The sequence below is a fragment of the Macadamia integrifolia genome, chromosome 5, assembly GCF_013358625.1.
Source record: "Macadamia integrifolia cultivar HAES 741 chromosome 5, SCU_Mint_v3, whole genome shotgun sequence".
Classification (NCBI taxonomy): Eukaryota; Viridiplantae; Streptophyta; class Magnoliopsida; order Proteales; family Proteaceae; genus Macadamia; species Macadamia integrifolia.
The window spans coordinates 11,439,711-11,461,767 of record NC_056561.1 but is presented as its reverse complement, the minus strand read 5'-3'; the positions used below and the strand labels follow the sequence as shown (position 1 = coordinate 11,461,767).

Genomic DNA, 22,057 nt, shown 5'->3' with positions numbered 1-22,057 from the left:
CGATCTCTTAGGCTGGTACACTTACCGTGTTCTTAGGTGTCAAAACATGTGTTCAAAGACCTATGGGGGTTTCTTTCGTGAAGGTTTTCTTTGACTTTTGGTAATCGTCATCTAGATAAGGATCTACATATGTTGCCACATCACCAGTAATTATTTTTATCAATTATAAGTGGGAGTTACATAGTAACAATTATGCGTAGGAATTGTAACCCCATTTCTTTTTTATTTTTAGTAAATGTAACCCCTATTTAATTTATTTTTTTATTTTTTTATTTTTGTAAATGCAATCCCCATTTCCTAATGGAATGAATGAGAGTCACAACATTGTGCTATAAGAGAACGGTCCCTAGCTTCATCACTATCGTAGAAAATCACCATCATTTTCTGCACTTAAGAGACACAGATAGAAGTCGAAGATTCTTCAAGGGTCCCGATGCACAAGGCTCCCGTATTTATAAGATCCGGGAGAACGAGAACTGCACGGTCTTATCCTGAGAATATCAAGAGACTGTTTCGACTGCTTAACCACCAAGTCACAACATTCATACCTTATCAAAGAACCTTTCTATCAAGAATAAATAGTGACTTGGGATGATTTCCAAAATTGTGTTGGACAACATGATAGGAAAGGAAGGCAATCCTTGAAGAGGTAAGTTCCATCGCCCTCCTCCTTGAATTGTTAATTCTTTAAATACAGTGAACAAGCCATGAAATACAAATATTTTTTTCAATATCATGCAAGAGATGCCTTTGATGATATTCTCTCAGCTTCAAAGAAAAGTCCAATCTAATGTGCTTGACCGAACAAGGACAAACTCAGATTGTCCTATTCAGGGAACAACATTACCTTTTCTTGATTTAAAAAGGAAAAGCCAACAAATCCATTCTAGATCTTTGCGCAAACCTGCATCTTCCTTGGACCAAATTTAGAAGACCAAGAGAGAAGTCTTCACGTAGTCATAAAAAATATTCCCAAAAATTTATATATAATTAAGAAGCAAGTGCAACTGCCCAAATTGAAACCTCAACTACTTTCCACTATAAGTAGAGCCCATCAACATATCATCCCTAACAAGTCCATTTCCTTTGTTCTTCATCTCTACTTCTGAAGATCCTTTTGCAATGTTTCTCTGTAGCTGATCAAGTGAGATATTTCAGAAATTTATACACAAGATTACAGGGAAACAGCACAACAACAAGTCAAAGGTGAGATGGGTTATTAAAGTTCTATTTTATTTATTTATTTTTGGGCAAGAAGTACTAGACTTTGCTTCTTGTTATGGTTTTCAACAGTTAAAGCAAAAAAGCATTTAGGAGATGGCCAGTAGAGTTCTTGCAACAACCTTCAGTGGCATCAAGATTAGAGAGGATGGTTTAAGCTCTGCAAAAAGTGTGGACTTTACGAAGTTCTCAGGTTCCCAGAGGATTAAATCGAGGAAATCAAAGGCGTTGGTGATTCGAAATTCAGCCTTTGAAGAACTGCTGCCTGTGTCGTTGAGAACCCAACTCTTAGGTATAATTCATTCCCCACCTAACCGTCGTCTTTTAGAAAAATAGTAGTGGTTAGTAGTGGTTAGTAGTTGTAGTATTGATGATAAAAGTGACACATTTTATAGTAATAGTTAGTAGTTGTAGTATTGAAATAAACGCGCTCCCTTATTGACTTCTGCGAGTTTTGTCTAGTTCCTCTTGTGAGTCTCTTTGTGAGCCTTCAGTGGGTCTTGCCAAGCCTAGTGGTCCTTAAACTAAGCATAAAAAAGAAAAGAAAAAACAACTATCCTTTGTACGATGCAGGGACCAATCAAGGGGTGCAAATGCGTATCATAAGGATTGGGGGCGTGATTCCCCCATTTTCTCTACCTGGGCGCAGGGCCGAGCAACCAGCAAGTATTCTTTTGCCTCAAAAAAAAAAATTCTCCCCACTTGCTATGATTCTTAATCTTAAATGAAGATGAGAATGTAGGCTTCCCGCATTAATGAAGGGTGGAATGGGCTTAAACCCATCATGATGAACAAATACAAACCAAACCGTACTTAAGGAAAAAATAGTTGTAAGTAATGGGTGGATATTGGTTAGATGGTCATTGCCAAAGCTAGTATACAATAGAAAAGAGAAGGTCGTTAGGGATAAGTTAGGGATAAGTAAATTTAGATTTTCTTTTTCTTTTTTCATATTAATGTCGGCTCAATTTTAGTTTCTAATGAGTTTGAGTTTCTATCCTCTGTTCTGTGGACATGATTACAGGCCAAAAGAGGGTTTGGCCAATCAACTTGGATGCTACCAACAGTGAAAATAAGGTAAAAATCAGAGGGTCAGTAGTGTTGATGAAGAAGAATCTGTTGGACTTGAATGACTACCCCGCATCGATAATTGACTGGGTCAATGAATTCTTGGGCAAAGGCATCTCATTACAGCTGATTAGTTCTGTAAATGGAGATCCGGGTCAGTTTTACTATTAATTTCTATTTTTAATTTAAGGGCAAGTGTTTTCTGTCCATTCCATGAGAGGCCCATGTGCCCGCACACAGGGGCATGCACCCCAGGTAAAAGCACAATGGCCATTGCACCCCCTGGTGACTGTTGCACATAAGCCTCTCATGAGCAGAAAACTTTGTCCCTTAATTAATCATTAATGATTTAAGGATCATCAAATATTAAAACTTGAATGGACCGAGTTTGAAGAAGAAAATATATCTTCTTCATCTCTTTGCTCGGTACCATTGGATTGCATTAGGGACGGATAATTTCGATTTTGTCAATAGATGTGGGAATGTAATGATTACCAAAAAGTCCAATCACATGGTCAAACCACCAGTGGGGAAGAAAATCTCTCTTCTACACTGGTGAAAGAAAACTTTTGAAAACTTGAATTTCGTAGAGAGAGAGAGAGAGAGAGATTTAAAGCCCAGCCCATAGAGTTTCAACTTCTGACCTAGTACTAGCATAGCCCCTAACTGATTTGAAATCTGGCCAGAACTGAAAATATCAAGCCAAACCCAATTCACTTTCCTGCAATGGGCCTCAGCCATCAGGTTGCTAAGACTGGCCCACCAATATCAAGCCAAACCCCAACTCTCTCTCTCTCTCTCTCTACTGAGCTTAGTTTTAACCTGGAAATGATATATTAAATTCTACAAACAAAACAGGTAAAGGCATGCGTGGGAGGATTGGAGAACCTGCATTGTTGGAAAATTGGATAACAAAAATCACCAAGCCAACAGCAAGTTCATGTACGTTTCAAATCACATTTGATTGGGATGAAACCATGGGAATTCCTGGAGCTTTCATCATTAAGAATTTACACCACCATGAGTTCTTCCTCAAGACTCTCACTCTTGATGATGTTCCTGGAAAGGGTCGCATCCACTTTGTTTGCAACTCATGGGTTTACCCTGTTGAACAATACAACTCTGACCGGATTTTCTTTGCTAACCAGGCAAGTAATGTATAAACTCATAATGGAAATAGACATAAGCAAATGAAAAAGACTTGCCTCCTGCAATGGGATCTTTATTTGAAAATCAAACCCAGAAGAAATTTGCTCAGTTTGTTTATCACTTCAGCCTGATTTGAGATATGGTTTGGTTTAATTTAGAAAGATAGATGTGAAACAAGAACTCAAAATTACTAAAGTTTCTACCTTAATCACTTATTTGCAGGCCTACCTGCCAACTAATACTCCAGAACCTTTACGCAAGTACAGGGAACAAGAGCTTGTGAATCTAAGAGGAGATGGCATAGGAGAGCTAAAGGAATGGGACAGAGTGTATGATTATGCATGCTACAATGATCTTGGTGACCCTGACAAGGGTCCCAAGTATGTGAGACCTGTTTTTGGAGGGTCCAAAGAATATCCTTACCCTCGCAGGGGAAGAACTGGCCGGAAACCCACAAAGACAGGTTAGAGTAATTTTGTTAGAAGTATTGATTTACTTACTACACATCAGTTCTTATTTCCATATCATCTTAACAGTCATTTTCTTTTATTGATGAGTAATAATAATCCCTCAAATTTTGGAGATTAAGAAACATAGTTTGGACATACTTTATGATAGAGAAACAGAGTATAAATTACTTATAGTAAGCTTAATAATTTGAAGAAGAATTTGATTCCCTTTCTATCATCTTAGCAGATCCTAAAACCGAAAGCAGATTGCCAATTATAAGTCTGAAGCCTCTGAACATCTATGTTCCAAGAGATGAACAGTTTGATCACGTGAAGATGGCAGATATTCTTGCTTATGCTCTTAAAGCTATTTCCCAGCTCTTACTCCCAGCACTGAATAATTTTTTTGACCGCAACCAAAATAAATCCCGTAGCATGCAAGACATAATGGACATGTATGAGGGAGGGATTAAAATCCCCAATAATCCCACAGTGGAGAAAGTGACGGATGCAATACCTCTAGAGATGCTAAAAGAACTTTTTTGTTCAGATGGAGAGCAGCTCCTCAAATTCCCTATGCCTCAAGTGATCAAAAGTATGTGTTTACTATTGAAATTTTCATTCTTTCGAACACAGATGTTGATACAAAGCATTTCTTCTTGAATGGTGTAATGAATGCATGGGAGGCAACTGATCTCTAATAATGTCTCCATGGTATTACTTCAGATGACAAGTCAGCCTGGAGGACAGATGAAGAATTTGCAAGAGAAATGCTCTCTGGAGTGAACCCAGTTTCCATCCGCTGTCTCCAAGTAAATTGAACCTGCCAATAATTATTCTATAAGTATTGACACATGATATACTGTTAAGATTACTTCTAACACAATATATGTTTGAGATTACTATCTTTAATTTCAATTTCTTTTATAATTAATATAATGCTAATACACAGGAGTTTCCCCCAACCAGCAAGCTCAATCCCGATGTTTATGGAAACCACACCAGTTTAATAACCAAGGAACACATTGAGAAGAACCTAAATGAGCTAACAGTAGATGAGGTAATATATATATATATATATATCATCCACGAATCACACCATTGTTCTTCATCTCTTAAACTACTCTTAACTATTGAAGACTTGATTCATGACATGGGTTTTTTTGTAGGCCATCAAGAGCAACAAGCTATTCATATTGGATTATTATGATGCACTGATGCCATACTTAAGGCGTATAAACACTACTACCACAAAGACCTACGCTGCCAGAACAATTCTCTTTTTGAAAGATGATGGGACCTTAAAGCCAGTAGCAATCGAGTTGTGTTTACCACACCCAGATGGAGACCAGCTTGGGCCAGTTAGTAAGGTATTCACTCCGGCTGAGGATGGAGTTGAAGGTTCAGTTTGGCAGTTAGCCAAAGCATATGTTGCTGTGAATGACTCTGGCTTTCACCAGCTCATCACCCACTGGTAAAATTCTGTTCTAGAACAAAATGTTGTGGGGAGACAACTAAATCCTAACTCATTTTAGAATGAGTTTCTGAATAGTTCCAATTTGTACACAGGTTGAAATCCCATTCAGTGATGGAGCCTTTTGCTATTGCGATGAATAGACAGCTTAGTGTGCTTCATCCAATCCATAAGCTTTTGTATCCTCACTTTCGGGATACCATGAAGATAAATTCTGTTGGGCGGCAGATCCTTATCAATGCCAATGGAATATTTGAGAGCACTGTCTTTCCAGGGAAATTTGCCTTGGAACTGTCCACTGCAGTTTATAAGAACTGGGTTTTCCCTGAACAGGCATTGCCAGCAGATCTTGTCAAGAGGTGAGTAACCCGCAAACTCAGGAAAATACATTTATGGCAATTTTTCATTGAACATAAATGAAATGACAAGATAATACTTTGTTTCATTCAGAGGAATGGCGATTCCAGACTCAAGTAACCACCATGGCCTCCAACTTGTTATTGAGGACTACCCATATGCTGTTGATGGGCTTGAAATCTGGTCAGCAATTGAAACATGGGTTCATGAGTACTGCTCTTTCTACTATCCAAAAAATGAGATAATCCAGGGTGATTCTGAACTTCAGTCCTGGTGGTCAGAGATTCGTAATGAAGGTCATGGTGACTTGAAGGATGAGTCATGGTGGCCTAAGATGCAGACACTTTCTGATCTAATACAAACATGCACCATTATTATATGGATTGCCTCAGCCTTCCATGCAGCTGTCAATTTTGGACAATACCCTTATGCAGGCTACCTCCCAAACCGCCCGACAATTAGCCGTCGCTTCATGCCTGAGCCAGGCACTCCTGAATATGCCGAGCTTAAGTCAGACCCTGATACAACCCTCCTGAAAACAATTACAGGCCAGCTACAGACTCTCCTTGGAGTGTCCGTAGTAGAGATTTTGTCTAGGCATTCATCTGATGAGGTTTATCTCGGACAGAGAGACACTCCTGAGTGGACATCAGATGCAGAACCATTGGAAGCATTCCAGAGATTTAGAAATAAGCTAATGGAGATTGAAAAGAGAATTATGAAGATGAACGAAGACCCAAGCTGGAAAAACAGAGTAGGTCCAGTAAAGATGCCATACACTCTGCTCTATCCAGATACTTCCAACACCACCGGCGTTGGTGGGCTCACTGGCAAGGGAATTCCCAATAGTGTTTCAATATAGAGGTTTACAATTACCCAAAACCAATGTACTATTTTATCATACTCAAGTTTGGCATGGAAATGAGCTCATAAGATGTATATGGAGTTCCTTACCCTATATATCAGTGGAAACCAGAAAATTTCTCTTTCATGGGTATTTTAAATCTCCCATGAAGATCATAGGAAACTTTTCCTCAGAAAATGCAATAGTGAATATGACCCTATTAATCTCTTTTAGCTTCCAAGTGGAAAAGCAGGAAAAATATAAATAAAGAAACAACTCAACGCAAGCACTACAGAAAATCAACCAAAGTATCACAGTTTATGTGCTTAATAGAACAAGCACGATCATATATGCATAACCAAAGGTCCCAAAGCAATTTAAGCACACAAAAGTAAAAAAACAAGAGTAGAAGAGAAAACCCTTAATCAGAAAGATGAGGCTAAAACACATTCTATACCTTGGGGTCTGAACAACTGCTTAGAGGGCTTTCCAAATATTCTGGGATGATTGTGATCAATCGAAGCCTTCTTCCATTTTCCTTCTACAATGTTACAAGAAACGAATCAGAAAACTCACAATTCCCTCCTACAATGTCACAATAAATGAATTAGGAAACTCCCATTTCCACATTCTCTCAACCTCTTCTCCGTTGATTTCTTCTTAACAGGGCATCCCCATACATGGCTCAAGAAGCCAGATGAAATGCGGGGGAGAGAGAGAGAGAGAGAGGGTGGGGGGGAAGGGAACGGTGAGAGAGATTTGAAAGGGGATGTGACTGAGAGCGCGCGGGGGTTATTAGAATGTAGTTGGAAGGGAATAGATACTGTTAGCATACGGCGGCGTATTTTATACAGCATCTACCAACAAACGCCCCAAATACTCTTATAATAAATACAGGGGCGTTTTATATAATTGCGCTTAGTAAAAAACGTCAAATGTGTATATTTAACGCGTTTTTTATAAATGTTGCCAAAGACCCCGCCCAAGTGCCGCCATGGACCGGTTTTCTTTTAGTGTCTTGTACCTTTCATGAACCTAGGTCATTTGCATGATATTTTATGTGTTATTTTTATATTCTAGTGTCTCATGCATCGTGGTTTGAATTGTTGATATTTTGTATGTTTTTCTTTACTTTCATGTTCTTCACTGCCAAAATAGGGGTTTTTTTTGCTTTGTTTTCATGTTTTTGTCTTTTAGTTTTTACTGCCAGTATACTTACAAATGGTTTTTCCTATTTTAATGATTTTTTGGGATTTTTCCATATTTTTTCAGATTAGGGGTTTTTACTTAGTTTTAGGGTTTTGATTTTATGTACTTATCTCAAATCCATTTTTTCATGTTTTCTTTGAGTTTCTACCTCCGATTTGCTTACAAATGGCTTCTATTATTTTTTAAATTTTTTTTCAGATTTCTTCTAGGATTGTTTTGGTACTAAAGGGCATTTTTATAATTCCGACCCTTTTAGTCAATGCATGAATTTTCATGTATATTTTCTTATTTTATTATAATAATAAATAGGGCTTATTTATCATATTTGGTTTTCTTTGCATTTTTAGGTTTCCCTTATGTATTTCATGCATTAATGCATTATGTCTAGGGTTTGCATGTTAATTTATTTTTACATTGTATCTTTATATGTATATTCTATTTCTCTTGATACTCCCATATACTTACTTACCTTGCTGTCGGCCGCTACGAGTATGTATCCATATTCTCATTCTATTTTATTTTATATATATATATATATATATTTTTTGGTAGAATTTAATTCAATATGCTAACCATTGTTTTGTAACCAGGCGCTCCAATTATGTCCTCCTAAAACCCTAGCCTTTTATTTTACTTTTTTAAGTTTCAGGTATTATATATATATTTTTTTAGTTTAGCCAAGAATTAAAATGATAGATTTAACTCGGTGGAATGGGATTCTTAACACCTTCCTTGAATAGTAACATTGACTCATTCTCAAATCAATAGTTCAACCAATCACCATTAGATAGTCATGGAGTTAATTTTTGTTTTGTGTGGTCTTATACTCTTATCTAGGTGGTAACTCTCTATTCAATACCCTCTCTTTTCCCAAAGAGATGAGATGGAGAACATATGTTGCATCACTATTCTCACTCAATGCAGGTTTGAATCTTGTATATCTTTCAACTATCCAAAAAAAAAAAAAAATGTTGAAAAGTTGGTATGATAAAGTTGGTACTCTATCATAAGACTCACCCATATTTGCTGATTTGGCAAATGGTGATGGATTCCCGTATTATGACCCTTGTTTGAAACCACCAAAAGTGGCAAATTTTTTGTGAATGAAGCAATGAACATATTATTCGGATCCTCTACAACAGGTTGTGATCAGAGATCTTAATTTTAGCTTTGACACTTTTATATAATTGGATCCCTCTCTTTAGGGGAAAAAGTTAGAACTTGCCACTTGAAGAAGCTTTTAACAAGGGAATACTGTCCTCCCACTTTCAAACAAACCAAGAACAAGGATCTAATTATTTTTACATCTACTTCAATCATGTTTCTCAATCTTCTCATCTCATCTCTATTGATTTTCTCCTTTGCTCTCAAATCTGATGCTGAACACCAGCCTCAGTCCCATACCCACTCTGTGCTTGATACTAATGGCCATGGGCTCCAAGCTGGCCATCCGTACTACATTGTCTCAGCCTATCGAGGTGGCCGTGGAGGTGGTGTCTCATTTGAACATGGCCATGGTTAAGCAACATTCTTCAGACACGAACTTTGGTGCACCAGTTATATTTTTTCCATCATCAAATTCACAAGAGAAGGTGGATCTAGAGTGGGTACTGGGAGAGACCTCTAGAACTCCATCCCCAGCTCGAGAGAGAATTATCCGGGAATCAACAGATTTGAACATTAAGTTCTCTGATATGCCCGTTGTTTGGCAGGTCGAAAAATCAAGGAAATCATCATCATCTCCAAGCCAGCTGAGGCATGTAATTCTTGGAGGTAAACCAGGTCACCCTGGCTCCTCAACAGTGAGGAATTGGTTCAAGATTGAACAAATGAGCAAATCTAGCCCCGAGTACCGGATAGCTTACTGCCCTAGCGTGTGCAAGTCATGCCAGGTTGACTGTGGGAGCATCGGTGTAATGATGGAGAGTGGGAATAGATGGCTTTCTGTGTCTCAGCATAGGAAGTTTCCCTTTGTGTTTGTGAAGGCCAACCGTAGTTACTGAATTGAAGAAATGCATGGAAGGGAAATAATGAAAATAAGGAGCAACAACCAACTTGGGCTTGCGGGGTTCTTGTAACCTTACTAGTGCAATGCTTCTCAATTTTGTAGGCAGATCACAAGAATCCCTTGTGTTCTAGTTTTGTTCTTTGAATATGCCTATAAGTATGCTTTTTCTATTCTCTGTCTGCCTTTCACTCATAACACAAAAACATTCATGTGGATGGAAAGGTGGGGTTGGGTGACTTGGTTCTGGTTCTGTTTGGGTTGGGGCTGATCACTAACTTCACCCATTTACTATTCAGGTAATTGAATAAATGAAACCAACTCAGGTCTCGACAGTGTTAGTGATTACCACCGGTGGACTAGACCACAAACCGATCGGTTCGCATTCACACAAGTTAATTCATGCAAAGGCACCATTTATACAAAGATCATACCTTAATAGCCAGTTCAACTCATTACATCACTTCCCGTAACAGACAAGCAAACCAAACACACATCTTTTCTTCACCCAAAAAGAAAAAAATACAGGACCATTTCACTCATGAGTACAACAGTATAGAAAACCGCTCGGGTGTAGGGATAAGTTGAAGACAAAATCACGCAATGGATTTGCACCACTCCTTCAGTGTTGGTGTTGCAATTCCAACTTTTTTCATGTCGTAAAGGTTGGCTGTTTCATGAAATTCCGCCATGTTAATCATCGGTTATGGAGGTTTGAATTATCAAGAAATCAAAGTATGTGAAAGTAACTAATGAAGTCCAATAACAGAAAAAATTAATTTGACTTGGCCAGTAGGATGGGTCTGAACCATTACAGTGGCTTGCTTGGGTTGACATACTGACTCAGTTCACTGTTAGATCAAACCGTTCAGGGTCATACCCAAATGGTTAGATCATCAGTATTGGGGGAATCATCTTCGGTTCTTAAGGTTTGATAGGGACTGCCATTGGGATAACAAAAACTGCACTTGGTTGCTTTTGAATTTTCATTTTCCCAAAACCCCCTCTTGTGTTTAAAGCAACCAATGACTGTTTAGAGATCATAAGAGAATCCAAGTACTATAGATGCAAAAAATGGAGGGTCAATAAAAAGGCACTTACCAGCATGTACTTCTGGTGTAGCTGCTGCGGAAGCATCAGTAATGACTGTGATAGGATCATAGTCCAACTCCAGGGCTTCGATCACTGTTTGCCTGACACAATTTGGGGTTTGAACTCCTAGTAACACAAAAGAAGGAAACAAGGAGATGAAGTTTGGATAATGCAATCTGTTCATCCACACAACTCAAATCCAACATAACACAACCCAAGATTAGGATTTGCAAAACACCTAAGTGAGTTGAGCTGGAGCTCTGTTGGCAAGAGCTAAGAGCAAGCTTTTAATGATCCTCTAATCCTTGTTTGGATCAGTTATCCAGCTCTTGAGCTATGTCAAAATAGGCCAACTTGGTTTTAATTGGGATTTTTGGGACTGTGACTAATCAAAGATCACATTTAGATGGCATTCTAAAGAGATTTGAGACCAGACTCACTTTTTTTCCTTCTTACTTCTGCGGGGAGGGGGAGGTTTAAAGGTAGAAATTCATAAAGAACAAAACAAACTTCAAAGAGAAAATCACGTTCATGAAACAAGGAGGAAACAAAATCCTTCAAAGAAACAAAACGAAAAAGTAACATTACCTGTCACAACTAAGCTATTGATGCCAACCCTTTGAAGAAAGGAATGAAGGTTCGTACCAAAGAAGGCACTGAAACGAGTCTTCACAAGCTTGTAGTCACCTTTTTTGATCTCCAAGCCCTCAACTAGTTCTGAACCCACATTGCCCAGGCTAACTGGTGATTCTTTGCCTTCACCATACATGGGCATCCGATACAATTCGACATCTCTTCCCATCGGGTCATGTTCCCGGACAACCTATAAACAATCATCAATACCAAGTAATTAAGAAGAATGAGTCAGATTTCCAACCCAATAACCCAAAACCTTAAGAATATATTGGGTACTAAAACATGTATCTCATAATTTCTGATGTAGCTTGATTGGTACTCAAACTTTTTAAACAAATAATCTGTGCATCATATTCTACTTGTACGTCAATTTTTTTGGCTCCATCAGATTGTTTAACCGACAAGGTTGAAGAGCTACTAAATTTGAGATGTGAGCGATCTATAGAGTTTGTTCTATCCATGCAACAATCAGATTTGTATACTGATGTTAAGCATTATAGGCAACTCGAAATTCAAAAAAAAACAGGGGAAGAAGTATCGATCTGGTTCTTTCAAATAGGAGCTGCTTTAGCATGGAGATCACCATGGTTGGTGTAGTTCTTGTTATTGGAAGTCATTAGAAAGCAAATTGATAAAAGTTGGGACACATTTTTAATGGTCAAGCAGTCCAATTCATAAGCTGCTAATAGTTGTCAGTTCTGTTATTTTTGGGTCCAGTTAAGCAGGGGCATGTTATGTTGCCATTGTTAAGTGTTTGTAAGTAGGGTTTCGAGGCCATATCCTGGCCTATAAAATGTCTTTAAGATGGAGTATCCGTTCAGTTTATTTATTGTATTAGTTTGACCCTTCCTCTGCTTGATTTTGAGTTGTGGGATGCTGTTTTGTTTGATCAAATTCACCAATCATTAAGTTTCACCTGATTCTTGAATCAATTCTTTTCTTTTATCTCTTTAGAACTGCGCTTCCATGATTAACTAAAGGAAACATTTTTCCACCACTAATTGAAAATGTTAAAACTCATGAACTAACAAAAGGGTTTAAACCACGAAATTGACAATTTTTATTTACTACCAGATTAGTTGGAACCCAACTTTTTATCCCAATTACTAAACATGGCCTCAACTACCTATTTTGATACTATAATTGGTCTGTCTTCCCAAAGAAGAGAAATTGCAATAAAAAATAAATAAAAGAAAACCCTAATCAATCAATTGTTAATGAAACCACTCATAAACAATACAGTAAAAAAGGAAACATCACCAAGAACCACAACAAATTATAGAGTATATAATGAAACTAAATGCTTGCCTTCCCCAACCCACAAGGTAAAACCAGATAAACATGGAAAATTGGAGATAAAAATCACTTTCAAACACTTTACTGAAACTAGACAGAGCCTCAATAAGCTAAAATTAATAGAACTACTTTAACAAGAACAGAGAGAGGAATACCCAGACTACAAGAATGCCACTCTCCCTTGCAACTTCTACTGCCTTAATGACATTAGGAATAATAGCTTGGCCTCCAGCTACCTGCAGGGGTTTCCCTGGAAGAATAAAATCCTTCTGCTTCCAAACCCATTAAAAAAAAATTAATAAAAAAATCAACATGAGACCTCTCAAAAGTAGAAGACAACATAAGAATCAAAAGAGCAAAATCTGAAAATAGTATATGGAGAAGGGAAAAAAAGGGAAACCAAAGGATGGAATGCAAAAGAGAGAGACAGACCAAAGAATGGAATGCAAAAGAGAGACACAGACCTGCATGTCTATGACAAGCATAGCTGTCTTGTTCATTTTGGCCACCATTTCTCTGGTTCTCACAATCAGTTTTGCCACAAAGAGAGAGATAGAGGAGAGAGATTGCACCAAATCGTTGCAAATGTACTGCAACGTATCTTTCTTCTTATAGAGATCCTATTTGGGTTTTTCCCCCATTATTTTATTTATTTTTTGAATAAACAATTTGTTGAATACTCTGAAGTCTGAACAAGCCATGTACCACACATTGTTATGTAAGTCAAACAATTTTTTTTTTTTTTAAATGGGAAGAGTAGCCATTCAACATATAGGTGGGGGAAAAACTGCCAAAAAAGGACAAATACCCATTATCTGTTTAGGTGTTTTTCTCTCCGATACTCAAAATGACAATGATTCTTGCCTGATCCCATGCCCTTTTATATCTAATAATCATGGTGGAAAGAAATTTTATATTTATCAATAATAATAATAATTTATTGTAAATTATGAAATTATAATTTGTTTTCAAAAATATTTTTTGAGTTAAAAAGTATATTCAGCCGACCCGATGAGACCTGATGAGATAAGTTTATCTAGTTAGCACTAAAAATGGGGTATAAAATTTGTGGATAGGTAAACACTAGGCTCCTTATTGATATCTCAAAATTCAATCCAAATAGAGTTTACCGTGTGGAATAATATAGTTTTGAAAATCTAAAATAAAAAAGAGAGTGCATGATAATAGTCACAGTAAGAGATATATGCATGTGAAAAGAAGGTACATGGTAGAAATATGAGTATAAATTTTGACAAGTGGTTTATTCAGACCATCCACAATCTATCCAATAGTCGGAATTCTAGATCCAACTTCATCACTCTACGAGAATCACTTGAGGTCTTGATATGTTTCATTCTTTGATAAAGAACAACATTTATCATCTGATTTATTCATAGAGATTCAATCACTCAGGACATTTGACTAATAGCTGTGTAAAATCGGAAGATATTGAAAATGCCCAAATGGCATTTGATGAAATTTCTTAGACTTATATCTCCATTTCAAGCCATCATCATGGGCATGTTCAAGATGGCAATGGTTTCAAAGCTTTCTTTGAAAACAGAGAAGGTTTAATGGTTATCTTTGCAGAGCTCCAAAGGTAGAATTTTTGTAATTTGTCCAAACTAAGAGAACTACACGCCTTGTCCTTAATTCCAAATTGCTCAAATGAGAGATGTAAGAATAAATAATAATATCATTAAGAAAAATAATAAAGAGGTTAAAAAGGGTTAACCAACTTGGACAAAAATAGATTTTCCCTATAGATTCAAAACTGAATTAACTTTTAATTTTTTTTCCTTTTTTTTTTAATATTAAATGGAGAAAATAAGAAAAAAATATAAGTGCATATGATACCTTGAACTAGAATAAACAAAAGCAATTTAAAGGGAAGAATTCTATACGTGAAGAAATCTCCATCAAGATGTCATGTTTGCTAAAGTATTTTTCAAATGATTTTATTCTTTGGACTTAAGTGATGGAGCATGCATCATAAAAGAGTGTTTTAGTAACTTGATATGCAATAGAGATGGATTTGTCATAAGGTAAGGTCCTTGTGTATTTCTTTAATTACACATACATTAATGATATTATTTAAAGAAAAGAAAAGCAAATCTTGAATCTGTATATGTTATATACATTTGGCATAATCAGATTATGATAGCATTTGTCGTAATAAAAAAAATTAAAAAAAAGATTATGATGGCATTTGGGTCGGACCTCTAAGGAAAGATGGTATAGATTGTGAGAGAGATGATTATTGTACTTTGAAGAAACTAAAGGGCATTTATCATAGGGTAAGGGCCAAGGGGTGTCAATTAAAGAACCTTTTTTGTACTTGGATTTTTTTTTTTTTTTTATTGGTGTAAGGTTCAAGGGTGGCCCACAAGAGACTATACAAGACATACTTAGGGGTTAGATTAAGACCCATGGTGGGGCCAATAGAGACTAGAAGTACATAATAATATTGTGACTTAGATGTCGTCAAGGGGACTTGCACTGACCAAGTCCTCAGGCATTCTCCTAGTGCCAAACCACAAGCCCTATGTTGGCACATGTTCTTATTGAAGTTCGTAGTCCATAACCCTATATGACCATTACTTTATTAGTTTCTATAAATATTAAATAAATCTATTCATATATAAGATGAGAAATCTTGGTGTCCACCTTGATAGAAATCCATCATAGTCATATTTTTCTTTATCATCATTTCTCCAAATAAATGAATTAATTAGATCGAATCCTTACATATCAATATTAGGATTTGATTCATCTAATTGCATATAGTTAATTATAATCAATTGAACTAAATAAAATAAAAACCACACAATATAGAGCATATTTTTTTGTTTAATTATGCTTTCTCTCTCTCTCTCTCCTATGGTGGAAGTTTCAATCCAGATAGAGTTGATGATCACGTGGTAATTAAAATAAAGCTCTAAGAATTTAGGGACTATAGGATGGTGCATGGGCATATATGGGATGGTGAAAAATAAAATAAAATAAAATAATATATATCAATACATGAGAGGATATTTGATCAAATTAAATCTTGAATTTGGCTTGTGAATAATCTAACCAACCCTATGTGGCTAAATAATTAGTTGGGTAACTTGATAAAGCTTAAGAGGTTAGTTTGTCTGAAGCATTTTTGCCTTTTTATTAGATATATTTTTTTCGGTAGATATTCAGTTCATCTAAAGACTGTTTTAATCAAAATTACCTTGATTATATGATCGATTCCTCTCACCTCCATCCAAAAAAAATTGCACTAAGGGTCAGGCTAGGCTAGATAAGAACTTAGCCCAGCCCAGCCCAGCCCAACCTCACTCGACCTTGAGTTTTTTTTTTTTTTTTTTTTAACTTGACCTTTAGTTGAGGAGACTCAACCATAATCTAGACCATCTAGGTTTAGCTCAGCCCTAGGCTGTGAATTGCTAAGTTTTGCCTAGTTGAATTATTTTTTTAATTTTTTTTATTTATACATTTTTCTGTAAGAGATAAAATTCGGATGCCTTGCCAATCATGATGTGACGATTGCTTCCTATTATAGGTGACAACTATTTGACCTTAAGATTTTAGGCCTTTCTTTTGGGGGGGAGATTTGAAACTCATTTGCCATCCTAGTAATGATCTATTGTGGCTCATCCATTTATTTGTAGATGTTGATAAAGAGAAATATGATCATGATGGATTTTTATCAAGCTAGACACCCAAATTCCTGTATGTTCACATTATAAAATTGAAAATGCATCTTATATATGACTAGAAGTATTAGTGAGTGTACGTACGTATGTGTATGAAGTAATAAAGTGTCGATCATTAAGAATATACAAGTATGAGAAACAAGAAACATCCTTTAAATGACACCTTTTGGCCCTTGCCCTATAGCAAATGCCCATTACTTCCTTGAAAGAACAAAATTCATCTCTTCTCTCATAATCTGTCATTTTTTATTAGAAGTCTAACCCAAATCACATTATAATCTCATGCCAAATGTAACATATACAGATTTGAGATTTGCTTCCTTTGATTTAAATAATATCATTTATGTATGTGTGGAGGAATACATAAGGACCTTACTTTATAACAAATCCATTTTTATTCTATGTCAAGTTACTCAAACACTCTTTTATGATGCATGTTTCATGCAACATTAAATCCAAGAAAAAAAACCCTCTCCTTATTTTTCTTGTTTTTGTCAAATGTATTTCAAATGATCATATGTAATAATTATTATTATTAGTTTTGTTTTCTTTTGTGTATAGAATTTTATTTATTACTTTATTTTTAAATTTGAAGTGACTATATCAATAACTCTAAAACATTCAATATTTGACTATTAAATTTCACTTGACGTCGCATCCAAACACCTTCGGTTAAAAAGTAGAATAAAATTTACATGTAAAATATTTAACTAAATATATTAAGTAATTTATACAATCACATGGGGGAATGACTACAAAATTTGTTGTTTTTAAGTTTGAAAATTTTCATTTCCATTCCCTTTAATTTCCTTTATAACCAAATAAATAAGAAAAACATAATATTTAATGAATAAATAAATTCACAAAAAAAAAAATTACAGAAAAACAAACAAAATGATAGAGATAGAAAGATGCCAAAAAGGCCGTCGCAATCGCCACAAAAAGAAAAGGATTGTGAAAATATAACTAAAATAAAGGGAGGTAGGTTATGAGAAAGATAAGAGTGTGAGAAAGGTCTACGAAAAACATTAATGCTCGTGACTGATGTTAGGTTCATGCATAATGGCATTGGATACTTTAGTTGAAAGTTTGAAACAAAATGAAAAGTGATATAGCCAAATCATACGGCTCAGTAGGGTGAGGACACGCGTCGCCCACCGGGACACGTGTCGCCCGCCAGGTAGGGAGTACGAAGACTCTATCACGCTCTGTCACGTCGTTTGCGTGAGGGGAATATTCCCCACAAGGTGGACCCCAGAAGGCAAGAGGAAACCCTAGCCCCGAAGAAGCATATAAGGAGGCCAAGAGGAGGGAAAGAGGTAAGTTCTGATACCCTCACCATTACTCCCTTATTAAACTGTGCGGCCGACCCTGACTTGAGCGTCGGAGGACTAACCCCGGACAAGGATCCGGGCCTTCGTCGTCTGTGTTTGTGTAGGTTCAACTAGCGGGGTTTTTTGGCAGCAACAGATTGGTGTCGTCTGTGGGAACGACGGTAATGGTGGGGAGAACCTACAACCGCAAGAGGACGAGACCGGCGTCCAACATGGACATGGGGGAAGAACCTTCAGGGGGGCTTCCTCCCTCGGTGGAGATAGGACGAGAAAGGGGCAATGACGACCGGGAAGTATCCATAAGGTACCCGCGCTCAGGCGTATATTCAGTACGCGAAGGTAGTGATCCTCCGCCCTCTCCCGAAGCGCAAGAATACGTGACGAGGGAGCAATTCGAAGCCCTCCAGAACAAGTATGACCGGATGGTCGAGACGATGAAGGAGGTCTCCAAAGCTGTCTCTCAGAGGACCGGCGGAGCACCGCCAGGCCCCCACATCCAGCCTGAGAGGGCTCGAGACGAGGACCGGAGCAGTACAGGATCTATAAGATCTGGTCATAACCTTCGAAACCGAGCAGTGAGGGAAAGTCCCTCACCCCGAGGTAGGACGCAGCGTGCCGCCAGAGATCCAGATGGGGATCGGCGCCGAGGAGACAATGAGAGGCATGAGGACTCGGGGTTGAGGCGGATGATCCTAGAACTGAAAGACGAGATCAAGAAGGTGGTAGAAAATCAGACGGGAACCCGCGAGCCAGACCTCACTAATGACACGGCTCTAGCTGATGAGGTCATGAGGGATCCGCTCCCGATCGGCTTTCGCCTACCCAAGTATGACACTTATGATGGGTCTGGGGACCTCGTCGATCATCTGGAAGGCTTCAAGGTCGCCATGCAGTTCCATCGAGTCTCGAAAAATATTATGTGTCGCGCCCTACCATTAACATTCAGAGGAGCGGCAAGGCTATGGTACAACCGTCTACCGACGAAGTCGATCCACAGCTTCAGCGATCTAGGCTACTTCTTCGTGAAGGGATTCTCCAATAGCCAACCCCTTCAGAAGACCACGTTGAACTTGACCAACATCAAGCAACATGAAGGAGAATCACTGCGAAACTACATGAAGCGCTTCCAACAAGAGAAGGTCACGATCAGAGGTCTGGACCCGAAAGAGGAGTTCACAGCCCTGCTGGGAGGCGTCAAGGATAAGGAGCTGAAAAGGTCTTTGGCGAAGCGTACACCGAGGAACCTGGCCGAGTTGAGAGCTCGATGCGATAAGTACATCCAGATGGAAGAAACCCTTTAAGCCGATGGAGCAGAACCAAGCCTCGTACAAGAGTAGCAAGCACACTCGCATTTTGTAATTTTTGCTCTTACGCACTTTTAAGTTGTAATTCCTCATCCTATACCCTGGAGGATCTTATTCATGGAAATTATGAAAGCTGGTTTACGGCAATTAAGAAGAACTCTCCTGTTTGGTGACCTTTACTCTGCCAAATGAATACAGACGAAGGTCCTTACCTCGGTTGGGAGTTCGGCCAAAGCCGAAGGACCTGACCGAAAGTCCTTGCCTCGGTCGGGGGCGCATGCTAAGGCCGAGCCGAACTGACCGAAGGTGCTTACCTCGGACGGTGCTCAGGCTAAGGCCGAGCCGAACTGACCGAAGGTCCTTACCTCGGTTGGGAGTTTGGCCAAAGCCGAACGGACCTGACCGAAGGTCCTCACCTTGGTCGGGGGTCGGCCAAAGCCGAACGGACTTGACCGAAGGTCCTCACCTCGGTTGGGAGTTAGGCCAAAGCCGACGGACCTAATCGAAGGTGCTTACCTCCGACGGTACTCAGGCTAAGGCCGAGCCGAACTGACCGAAGGTCCTTGCCTCGGTCGGGGGCTTAGGCTAAGGCCGAGCCGAACTGACCGAAGGTCCTTACCTCGGTTGGGAGTTTGACCAAAGCCGACGGACCTGACCGAAGGTCCTCACCTTGGTCGGGGGTCGGCCAAAGCCGAACGGACCTGACCGAAGATGCTTACCTCGGACGGTGCTCAGGCTAAGGCCGAGCCGAACTGATAGAAGGTGCTTGCCTCAATCGGGGGCTCAGGTTAAGGCCAAGCCGAACTGACCGAAGGTCCTTGCCTCGGACGGGGGCTCAAGCTAAGGCCGAGACGAACTGACCGAAGGTGCTTAACTCGGGCGGTGCTCAGGCTAAGGCCGAGCCGAACTGACCGAAGGTGCTTACCTCGGACGGTGCTCAGGCTAAGGCCAAGCCGAACTGACCGAAGGTCCTTACCTCGGTTGGGAGTTCAGCCAAAGCCGAAGGACCTGACCGAAGGTCCTTACCTCGGTTGGGAGTTCAGCCAAAGCCGAAGGACCTGACCGAAAGTCCTTGCCTCGGTTGGGGGCTCATGCTAAGGCCGAGCCGAACTGACCGAAGGTGCTTACCTCGGACGGTGCTCAGGCTAAGGCCGAGCCGAACTGACCGAAGGTCCTTACCTCGGTTGGGAGTTCGGCCAAAGCCGAACGGACCTGACCGAAGGTCCTCACCTTGGTCGGGGGTCGGCCAAAGCCGAACGGACTTGACCGAAGGTCCTCACCTCGGTTGGGAGTTAGGCCAAAGCCGACGGACCTGACCGAAGGTGCTTACCTCGGACGGTACTCAGGCTAAGGCCGAGCCGAACTGACCGAAGGTCCTTACCTCGGTTGGGAGTTTGGCCAAAGCCGACGGACCTGACCGAAGGTGCTTACCTCGGACGGTGCTCAGGCTAAGGCCGAGTCGAACTGACCGAAGGTCCTTGCCTCGGTCGGGGCTTAGGCTAAGGCAGAGCCGAACTGACCGAAAGACCTTGCCTCCGTCGGGGGTCTCATGCTAAGGCCGAGCCGAACTGAACGAAGGTCCTTGCCTCTGTCTGGGCTCAAGTTAAGGCCGAGCCGAACTGACCGAAGGTGCTTACCTCGGACGGTGCTCAGGCTAAGGCCGAGCCGAACTGACCGAAAGGTCCTTGCCTAGGTCGGTGTCTCGGACAAGGCCGAGCCGAACTGACCCAAGGTCTTCACATCGGCTGACTGAAGCTCTCGGTTGCAAGCAGAACTAAAGCCGAAGGAATAAGGCCAAAGGAATAAGGCCGAAGGCAGGAAAAAGAGGGAAAAATTACAATTACAAAAAATTTGGTTACTCCCATAGGAAGAGACTCCTAGCGGGAGTAAGGGGGCTCCTGATATAGCCAAATCATACGGCTCAGTAGGGTGAGGACACGCGTCGCCCACCGGGACACGTGTCGCCCGCCAGGTAGGGAGTACGAAGACTCTATCACGCTCTGTCACGTCGTTTGCATGAGGGGAATATTCCTCACAAGGTGGACCCCAGAAGGCAAGAGGAAACCCTAGCCCCGAAGAAGCATATAAGGAGGCCAAGAGGAGGGAAAGAGGTAAGTTCTGATACCCTCACCATTACTCCCTTATTGAACTGTGTGGCCGACCCTGACTTGAGCGTTGGAGGACTAACCCCGGACAAGGATCCGGGCCTCCGTCGTCTGTGTTTGTGTAGGTTCGACTAGCGGGGTTTTTTGGCAGCAACAAAAAGTAATTTAGAAACAAAGTTTGTCTCCCTTTAGGGTTTACACAATGTTGTCTCGAATTTGGTGATGGTAAGTCCTTTAAAGTGGAGATATCAACTTATGAATTTATCACATCTTCCAATTCATCCAAGTAATGCTAAGGTGTAAACTGAAGTAAGGTTACAAATCTTTACCAAAAAAAAAAAGAAGAAGTAAGGTTACAAATTAATTATGTTTTTAACCTAGTTCATTACAAAATGAACCCAATATTAAAATGCATTGCACAACTCTTACTAAATGTGAATGCCCTGTTAAAAGTTGAAGTTGGGATCACCCAATGATTTTTACTGTATCGTCTCTCATGGGTAATCTTTGGTATTATATGATAAAATAAACCCTCTTGTAGCCTATTTTTTGATAAACAATTGATATCTTTATACAACTGATGATAAGGAAAAATGCACATAACAGGCCTTGTCAAGATAGTTTTTCCTTAATGATACTTAAATTTTGACCACATGAAAAAATGATATGACAACTTCAATTATTAGATAGATTATGGATGGTCTAAATAAACCATTTATCAAATTTCATACTGATGATTCTATCATATATCCTCTCTTTTTTCACCTCAACAAGACATCTATCCTCTTTTCACATGTACAAAATTGG

General features: G+C 39.4%; 2 protein-coding genes, 1 long non-coding RNA gene and 1 pseudogene across 6 annotated transcripts; 2 read left to right on the top strand and 2 right to left on the bottom strand.

The window, feature by feature from the left end:
* Positions 1–322: 322 nt before the first annotated feature.
* LOC122077795 (probable linoleate 9S-lipoxygenase 5) lies at positions 323–6,790 on the top strand. 3 transcript variants are annotated; one of them, XM_042643668.1, is made up of 12 exons: positions 323–649; positions 1,137–1,206; positions 1,294–1,513; positions 2,234–2,443; positions 3,148–3,437; positions 3,661–3,901; positions 4,135–4,482; positions 4,614–4,699; positions 4,840–4,947; positions 5,057–5,361; positions 5,457–5,720; positions 5,812–6,790. In XM_042643668.1, exons 3-12 carry the CDS (start codon positions 1,318–1,320, stop codon positions 6,578–6,580), a joined length of 2,817 nt encoding a protein of 938 aa, XP_042499602.1. In that variant the 5' UTR covers positions 323–649; positions 1,137–1,206; positions 1,294–1,317; the 3' UTR covers positions 6,581–6,790. The 3 variants fall into 3 exon arrangements, with proteins under 3 accessions (XP_042499602.1, XP_042499601.1, XP_042499603.1); XM_042643667.1 differs by lacking the exon at positions 323–649 and having other exon boundaries at positions 744–1,206; XM_042643669.1 differs by lacking the exon at positions 323–649 and having other exon boundaries at positions 745–1,206; positions 2,246–2,443.
* LOC122077797 lies at positions 4,414–7,309 on the bottom strand. Its single transcript, XR_006139959.1, has 2 exons — positions 7,020–7,309; positions 4,414–4,710 (listed from the first exon to the last, which is right to left on the bottom strand). It is a non-coding gene; the product is annotated as an uncharacterized LOC122077797 (long non-coding RNA).
* A 1,725-nt stretch (positions 7,310–9,034) lies between these two features.
* On the top strand, positions 9,035–9,949 carry LOC122078637 (annotated as a pseudogene).
* A 226-nt stretch (positions 9,950–10,175) lies between these two features.
* Positions 10,176–13,475, bottom strand: LOC122080268 (probable inactive nicotinamidase At3g16190). 2 transcript variants are annotated; one of them, XM_042647216.1, is made up of 5 exons: positions 13,265–13,475; positions 12,956–13,036; positions 11,457–11,691; positions 10,878–10,994; positions 10,176–10,446 (listed from the first exon to the last, which is right to left on the bottom strand). In XM_042647216.1, the coding sequence occupies exons 1-5, from the start codon at positions 13,310–13,312 to the stop codon at positions 10,373–10,375; spliced, it is 555 nt and encodes a 184-aa protein (XP_042503150.1). In that variant the 5' UTR covers positions 13,313–13,475; the 3' UTR covers positions 10,176–10,372. The 2 variants fall into 2 exon arrangements, with proteins under 2 accessions (XP_042503150.1, XP_042503149.1); XM_042647215.1 differs by having other exon boundaries at positions 12,956–13,069; positions 13,265–13,473.
* Between the last annotated feature and the right edge of the window lie 8,582 nt (positions 13,476–22,057).

Bases quoted from the DNA above. Each gene is read 5' to 3' on its own strand.
- LOC122077795 (XM_042643668.1), top strand. From the start codon at position 1,318: ATGGCCAGTAGAGTTCTTGCAACAACCTTCAGTGGCATCAAGATTAGA. The intron at 3,902-4,134 runs GTTAGAGTAATT...TCATCTTAGCAG, and splicing joins CCGGAAACCCACAAAGACAG to ATCCTAAAACCGAAAGCAGA. The intron at 4,483-4,613 runs GTATGTGTTTAC...GTATTACTTCAG, and splicing joins TATGCCTCAAGTGATCAAAA to ATGACAAGTCAGCCTGGAGG.
- LOC122080268 (XM_042647215.1), bottom strand. From the start codon at position 13,312: ATGGTGGCCAAAATGAACAAGACAGCTATGCTTGTCATAGACATGCAG. The intron at 11,692-12,955 runs GTATTCCTCTCT...GATTGTTTATAG, and splicing joins GTGGCATTCTTGTAGTCTGG to GTTGTCCGGGAACATGACCC. The intron at 10,995-11,456 runs GTAATGTTACTT...TTGTGTTACTAG, and splicing joins CAATAGCTTAGTTGTGACAG to GAGTTCAAACCCCAAATTGT.